At 46.5% G+C, this 8,395-nt stretch overlaps 1 protein-coding gene across 1 annotated transcript in view; it reads right to left on the reverse strand.

Moving 5' to 3' along the window:
- Positions 1 to 6,634: 6,634 nt before the first annotated feature.
- The window catches only part of mrpl2 (mitochondrial ribosomal protein L2), an 18,420-nt gene continuing 16,659 nt past the window's right edge, over positions 6,635 to 8,395 (reverse strand). The window contains exon 6 of the mRNA XM_043675648.1: positions 6,635 to 7,121. Coding sequence (XP_043531583.1) covers positions 6,685 to 7,121 — 437 coding nt within the window. The 3' untranslated portion in view covers positions 6,635 to 6,684. The remainder of the gene's footprint in view (positions 7,122 to 8,395) is intronic.

The raw sequence follows: 8,395 nt of genomic DNA on the forward strand, positions 1-8,395 counted from the left end.
TCCTTTTCCAGTCAGTATGTGTGTTCCTTTTCCGGTCAGTTTGTATGTGCTGGGCCCCTCCATTATTGATGAGGGGGATATTTGTGGAGCCTCTTACCCTAGTAAATTGTTTTAATTGTCCACCCCCATTCATGCCTGGATGTGGCAGGACTGCAGCGCTTAGATATGATCCATTGGTGTGGGGTCGCTTCCCTCTGCCTCAGCCTTATAGAACTGTCGAATCATAATGTGGAGGGAGCCTGCAACCCTCTGCTGAATCTGCACCAACCCCACTTTCCTGTGCTCAGCCCATTGCTTTGAATGCTGTGACACTTGAAGTGCTCATCCTAGTACTTTTTAAAGGTTGTGAGGTTTCCTGCTTCAACTTTCCTGAAGAAAATCAGCCTGAGCTGATAAGGGATGACATCAATACAGTATTAAGAAAGGATCAATGATCACAAGATCAAAGTGTTAAATTAGTTTGTGGTAGCTAAGAAACAGCAAGGGGCAGTAAGTATTGGTGGGAGTTATTTATGTGACAATAAACCGAAATACAAATGTTGGGCACTCTGTAAAGTAAGAAATTAGCAATGCATGGAATATTGGTAATCAAGTAATAATGAGAGAATTTAATGTACATATGGACTGGGTTAATCAAGTCAGCACTAATGCTGTGGAGGATGAATTCCTCGAGTGTGTACATCCTGGTACAGAATGTTGAGCCTCCCCTCATCGTACAGTTCTCATTGCTGTGGCGGTTTATATCTGTTCCACAATATCCTGGCTCCCAGCTGCCTCCTCATCAGCATTGATGTGTAATCCCTCTCCACTTCCACCCTCTGATCAGGATGGTCTCCGGGAGTCTTTTACAATATTATCACTGCCTTTGTCTATTGATGTGTGCAGCCTCACCATCTGTTCCACTTGTCCCCACCCCCATCAATATTGTGGATCCGACTCCAGGGCATGGACTGTAGTAGCTCACGCAGGCAGTTCACTACCATCTGCTCAAGGGGCAGATCCAGCACAGAACCTGGGGCCCTTGGAAAGGACCAGGACAGTTAACAGGCTGAGAACATCTTCTTGAACAAATACTGGATATCATCCCAAACCTTATGCACACACTCAGAGCATGTCGTCTGTCGGAGCTGGGATGGCAAGACTCAAATGGGGAAGAGTGCAATAGGACCTCCTGAAGCACATGGTTCGGGAGAGCAGGCAGGAACTCATCAGCCGAATACAACCCCCACAGTCATCCCACCTACATGGGGTTGTGTTGTGCTCATCTGTAATTTCCCTTCCTGTTTGGCAAGACCTGGTGCCAGTGAAATTAATTCTTAACAAATAAAGAAATGTGGTTGTTGGAAAACAGAACCCAAAACTGACATTACTGGAAAAGCCCAGGTCTAGCAGCCACTGTGGGCAGGAAGCAGAGTTAATGTTTCAGGTCCAGTGACCCTTCTTCATAAATAACCTCTGTTTCATGATCACTGTGATGAGGAACTGGTGTTGGATCGAGATGGACGAAGTCAGAAGTGACACATTGCCAGGTAATTGTCCAACAGGTTTATTTGAAATCACAAGCTTTCAGAAAGCTGCTTCTTCAACAGGTAAAGCTCCAAAAGCATGTGATTTCAAATAAACCTGTTGGACTGGAACCTGGTGTCATTCGACTTCTGGTCACAATCTTTAGCCTGTTCATGTGTTCAAATCTCATCTTACATCTGTACAACCAGTAAGGATGTGGCTCTCTCAGCCCTGACTCTCCTACATCCACGTTGAGAGTTTGGTGCTGGAAAAGGACAGCAGGTCAGGCAGCATCCGAGGAGCAGGAGAATCGACGTTTCGCAGTGCTGAGTTGGAGGCTTGGGACTGGGATAAGGTTGGGGGGGGGAAATGAGGAAACTGAGCAGCTGGCACGTGGCTCATTGGTCCAGGGGTATGATTCTTGCTTTGGGTATTCTACTGCGCAGACTTGAGAGGGGTCCCAGGTTCAAATCCCCGGCGAGCCCACGTCTTAAAAAGGGGTGGCTCAGTGGTTAGCACTGCTGCCTCACAGTATCAGGGACCCAGGTCGATGCCAGCCTCAGGCAACTGTCTGTGTGGCGTTTGCACATTCTTCCCGTGAGTGCATGAGTTTCCTCTGGGTGCTCCAGTTTCCTCCCAAAGTCTAAAGATGTGCAGGTTAGGTGAATTGGCCTTGCTAAATTACCCATAGTGTTAGGTGCATGAGGGAGATGAGTCTGGGTGGGTTACTCTTCGGAGGGTCGGTGTGGATTGGTTGGGCCGATGGGCCTGTTTCCACACTGTAGGGAATCTAATCATAAAATCCCCATCAATCCTATGTGGTTGCAGAGTCCCAAGGCGGAAGATAAGGCGTTCTTCCTTCAGGTGCTGGGTGGTTACGGTTTGGGGATGGAGGAGGCCCAGGACCTGCATGTCCTTGGTGGAGTAGGAAGGGGAGTTGAAGTTTTCAGCTTCAGGGCAGTGGGGTTGATGGGTGCGAATGTCCCAGAGATGTTCTCTGAAACAATCTGCAACAAGGCAGGAGACCACATCGGGTGCAATATACAGTAGATGACATTGATTGAGGTACAGGTACATTTCTGTCACATGTAGAAGGATCCTTTGGGGATTCTCCTACATCCATGTCTTCCTGGTGAATATTGTACATCCAGCTGTATCTACAGATTTTCTTAAATGCCCTAAGAATTCTTACCAGATCCTCCCATTGTCCTTTCTCTGAATGTGAGAACACAGTGTCTAAGTGTTTCAGTCTCTGTGTTAGCCAGTCCCATTGTAGGAGGTTCACATTGACAGTGATCTGTCCTTCCACCTCACACTCATTGTCCCTGTCTTCTATCACTGCTGTTCACAACTGACCCACTTGTTCCTTCTCCCCCTCTTCCCTACAAGCATGTTTCTGTGACAGTAGCAATGCCCCTTCCTACCATCAGGAGTATTTCTCTGAGCACTCACTTTCCTAACAGCGCCAGAGACCCGGGTTCAATTCCCGCCTCAGGCGACTGACTGTGTGGAGTTTGCAGCATGTTTCTGTGACAGTAGCAATGCCCCTTCCTACCATCAGGAGTATTTCTCTGAGCACTCACTTTCCTAACTCTCCTCACTATACACGGTCCACTGACTTTCACTTTCAGAGGGTCACCCTGCAAACGCAGCAACATCATTATTTCATCTCTCACTTCCAACAGTCTCAATACTGATGGTTATCTACCCAGTCTTTCCTTTGCGCCCGAGAGATTTTTAAATGCTCATGTTAATTTTATATGCTCCTGTACATCTCTCTAGAATTTGTAATCTAACCAGGAGGCGGCAACTTTTCCTTAATCAACTTTAATGGAGCTCTTCTCACATGACCATAGATCAGTTTGAATGCACTGAACCCGATAGATTCACTGAGGGAAACACTGGTAACACACAGTAAGAAATTAATCCTTTGGCCAAAGCCTGGGGGGGGGGGGTGAGAGTTTGCGAGTTTGCTTTGATGGTTGTTTTGTGGGTCTGATAGTATTTATCCAAAGTTCTCTGTGTTTGTGAAAGACTTTCTGGGGACTCCATTTGGTTTACACTCAGATTGCTGATGGTGTTGAATCCAGTACAAGTGAAAACCTGTGCTCAGTTTTCCACCTGTACTCTCTCTGGAATGGTCCTGAAAGGGGGTTCCTCTGGGAGTCAGGTTGGCATCTCCATCAGTGTGAGCACATCCTGGCGTCCTGCTTTTGTTTTCAGGAACAGTCTGACACAGTCCACTACCACTTGGCAAAGTGGGTCTTCACAAACTGCTACAGGGAGCAAAGCTGCCGCTCTGCTGGGGTTTCCCCCCTACCTGACACGTCCCACACTGAGCAGTACGACTTCTTCCTGGGGCTGGGTCCATGTCAACTCCCTGTTTCTCCACGTCAGTGTTTCCTGTTTTCCTACACGTCCTGTCAGAGGAACTTCATGTCCCACTTCCAGTCCGATGAGATCTGGGCCACCCAGAGACAGTCTTTTTCAGCTAGGACCACTTGTGTATGTTCAGAGAAACATCTTGATTAGTGACAAAAACAAATTGCTGGAAAAGCTCAGCAGCTCTGGTGCAATCTGTGGAAAAAAATCAGCATTGATGTTTGAGGTCAAGTGACCCTTCATTGGAACCGCGTCTTGATTAGTTCTGGGCGAGTGGCTAACTTCTGCTTGGACAATCCAGCAGAAACCTCCAACCAGTGAAGGTGAAAACATCTCACTGTCCCCCTCCTGCCTGAAGGAACAGAAAATCTCCTGGTAGCTACTGTCACTCATCATTTCCCTGCAAACTACTCTCTCTGCAAATTCTTTTGTTTAAAGACAAAAGGGGGGAAAATCCCCTCCAGAGACACAGAAGGCAAACGCTCACCAAGTGTATGAAAGATTGAGAATCACTGAATCCACCAGAATGTGTCCTTGTCAGCATAAAAGGAACTATCTCCCTGACATCTGCAATCTAGGGCTGGTGCCATAACTGTGCTTCACTGACATTTATATTCCTCCCCCACCCACAGCATTTATCGATTCTCTCAGTCCTGTGTATTCATTTTCCTTCATACAAACTGTTCAAGTCGCTTGAATACAAGTTCTTTCCTTTCTCATGAAGAAACTTGATTCTTTTTGGCTGAATTGAACAATTAGGGTAATTCAGCTGTATCACCAAATTCTCATATTTGTGACAACTCAAGGAATAGTCACAGAATCAGAGACTGACAATGCTGAAAAAGACCCAGGAAGGCCACGCAGGTTATAACAAGCACTTTGCCATTCTAATCCCATTTTCCAGCACTTGCCCCAGACCCTGATGGGTTTGGCATTGCAAATACACATCTAAACCCTTCTCCAATGTGATGAGGGTTTCTGCCTCTCCCACCCAGACAGGCAGTGAGTTCTGGACTCTCACCATGCTCTGGGTGAAAATATCTTTCCTCACATCCCCCTTTAAATCTCCTGTCCCAACCTACAATCTCTGCCTCTTGGTCACTGATCATGGAGCAGAGATTGAAGGAGATCAAGGGGAAAAAGTTTCTTCCTGTCTATTCCTCTCATCATTTTATACATCTCTATCCTGTTCCTCCCTCAGTCTCCACTGCACTATGGAAAAAAACTAGAGTCTGTCCAATCTCTCCATCACAGAAACTGTGCAAACCGTGCAACGCCCTGACACACCTCTGCGAACCGCACAACGCCTTGACACACCTCTGTGAACCGTGCAACGCCCTGACACACCTCTGCGAACCGCACAACACCCTGACACACCTCTGCGAACCGCACATCATCCTGATAAACCTTTTTTGCACCCTCTACATTCCTTCTACAATCTTGAATTCCAGAACTGTACACAATACTCTAGTTGTGGTCTAACCAATGTTTTATACAGTTATAACATAACCTCCACGCCTCAGCTAATAAAGGCAAGTAACCACATCATCCACCTGTACTGCTAAGGGACTAGTGTCCCGAAACACCAAGGTCCCTCCGGTCCCCAGTGCATCCCAGGATCCTACTGTCTATCAAGTATTCCCTTGCCTTGTTTGTCCTGCCCAAGTGCATCACCTCACATTTACCCAGATGTGGTTTTCTATTTGCCACTGACCAGCCCGTCTCTATCCCCCTGTAATCCAAGGCTATCCCCCTAAAGATTAACCACCTGGTCAATTTTTGCATCATCTGCAAACTTATCGAGTAACCCTCTGACATTCACGTCTAAATCATTTTTATAAACCACATTATGTTTCATCAACTTAGGGATGTCTGTTTCTCACTCTGTTCTGTGAAGTACATGGAACCTGCCAGTTTCTCCAGCTCAGGATTTCTGACATTTTAATCACTGAGCAAGTGAACGATGATGAATCGGCTGGATTTCCATCCAAAAGGGAACCTTGTTCACCCATTGGTCTCCAATCAAGATGGTCAATAAGAAACTCAGGGCAGCTGGAGAGTGGATCCAGTTTGATTCCTAGTTTTTAGAATTAGCCAACAGGGTATTTTATTTTCACCTTTCTAAATATTATCTTTGCAGAATCTTTGTTCTCATTTAGGTTGTGTCTGTCTGTTTTGAAATTAAAAGGGGACATAGTTCTCATTCTGGATTCTAGCTCAGACGTTCATCCGTTTTGCCACTTGTTTACAAAGATGCTTTGGCTAATAATAAAGTGATTGAATCTTTTGAAACCTTATGAAAGTCTTGTTTATTCTGTATGGCAGCAGCAAAGGGAACCAATTTGCCAGTTGATTGAATCAAAACATTGATAAAGATGTGGCCCAAGGGGCAGTGGGGCTGGATTATCATTGATAATAGCTCACCACATCACCTTAGAGAGCACCTTTCCAAGGGCAACAGATACATTACCCCCTTGCAGGTTCCCCTCCAGGCTCACCATCCGGACTTGAAAATGTGCCACTGTTCTTCGATGTCACTGGGTCAAAATCCTGGAATTCCCTCCCATAGGACATCGTGGGTCAAGCTACAGCACGTGGACTGCAACTCACCATCTTCTCCAAGGGGCAACTAGGGATGGACAATAAAGGCTGGCCCAGCCCTTCACACACAGGTCCCATGAGTGAATAATAAAGAAAATCCAAAAGGAAGAAATTGGTTGTGGAAGCAGCGGAGGTAAAAGCAGTGTAGTCTCAGTAAGATCTTTAATGTACAGGATCTGCCCTCGAACAGACAACTCAGCTCACAGTCCCTGGTGACGGTAGATTTACATAACTCTTCATGGGAGGCAGTGGCCGAATCTTCCGACCAGCCCAGCCACCCTTCCTCTGCCAGAGGCCACTTGATGGCCGGATCCCCAGCCAGCGATTACGGCCAGCTTTACCTATCACTCGCTTGTTATGGTCAACATTGGACACACGGCCGACAGTTGCTACACACGACTCGAGAACCTGAAGGGGGCAGGGGGAGCAAGAATCAGAGAACATGAGAGGGACGAGAGTGAATGTCAGCACGACGGTGAGAGAGAGAGAGAGACAGTGTCGGGGAGCGAGGGCAAGAGGTAGAGCAAGGGCAACAGGGAGTGCAGGAACACAGGGAGTGAGACATGGATAGAGTGAAAGGGAGCCTTTCATAGATTCATATAGCACAGAAAAGGCCCCTCGGCCCATCAAATCTGTACTAACATAACCACCACTAAAACTGCACTATCCCAATATCCTGCTCTTCTCCCATATCCCTGAATGTCAGGATATTTGAAATGCTCATCCAAATATTTTTTCCAAGGTTGGTGAGGTTTCCAGTCTCTGCTACTTTCCCAGGCATTCCAGATTCCCACCACCCTGAGTGAAAAAGGTTTTTGCCAAATCCTCTATGAATCTCCTGCCCCTTACCCTAACCCCATGCCCTCTTGTGATTGATCCCTCAACCAAGGGGAACAGCTGCTCTCTATTCACCCTGTTCATACCCCTCACAATCCTATCCACCTCAGTCATGTCCCCTTAGTCTTCTCTGCTCTGCTCTAAAGAAAACAATCCAAACCTATCTTGTCTCTCCTTGTAGCTCAATGTCTCCTTCATAGGCAACATCCTGGTGAACCTCCTCTGTACCCCTGAAGTGCTATCACATCCTTCCTGTGGGGAGGTGACCAGAACTGCACAGTACTCCAGCTGTGGCCTGACCAATGCTCTGTATAACTCCAACATCACCTCCTTGCTCTTATACTCTGCGCCATGACTGATAAAAGCAAGTGTCTCATGTGTCACCCCTATTCCAGGGCTCTGCTGACTTCTGGGATCTGTGAATAATTATCCCAAGATCCCTCTGCTCCTCTGAGCTACCCAGTGTCCTGCCATTCATTAAATACTGACTCATCTTGTTTCTCCTTCCAAAGTGAATCAGCTCACACTTATCAGGGTTAAATACCATCTGCCACTGCTCTGACCATGTAGCCCAAGCTACATCTTCCTGTCACCTACAACCATCATCTTTGCTACTAACCACTCGACCAATCTTGGTGTCATTTCCATCATATCATTTGTGTATATACCAAACACTAAGGGTCTCAGTGCTGATCCTTGTGGTACGCCAATGGACACCAGCATCCAGTCACTCACACAGCCTTCTCCCAACACCCTTCATGTCTGATTACTCAGCCAGTTTCTGATCCATCTTGCCAAGTTTCCCTCAGTTCTGTGTACTTTAATCCCCTCAGTCTCCCATGTGGGACCGTGTCAAAAGCTTTGGTAAAATCCAGATAAACGACATCAATTGAAATTCCCTCTCCACACTTGATCATGTTTTCAAAACATTCTAACAAATTTGTTAGACATGACCTCCCTCTGACAAAGCTATGCTGACTATCCCTAATTAACTAATGGCTTTCCAAGTGGGTATTAATTTGCTCCTTCAGAATTTTCTCCAATAGTTTCCCTATCACTGATGTGAGAC

This window comes from Chiloscyllium plagiosum, chromosome 3, assembly GCF_004010195.1.
Source record: "Chiloscyllium plagiosum isolate BGI_BamShark_2017 chromosome 3, ASM401019v2, whole genome shotgun sequence".
NCBI classification, from domain to species: Eukaryota; Metazoa; Chordata; class Chondrichthyes; order Orectolobiformes; family Hemiscylliidae; genus Chiloscyllium; species Chiloscyllium plagiosum.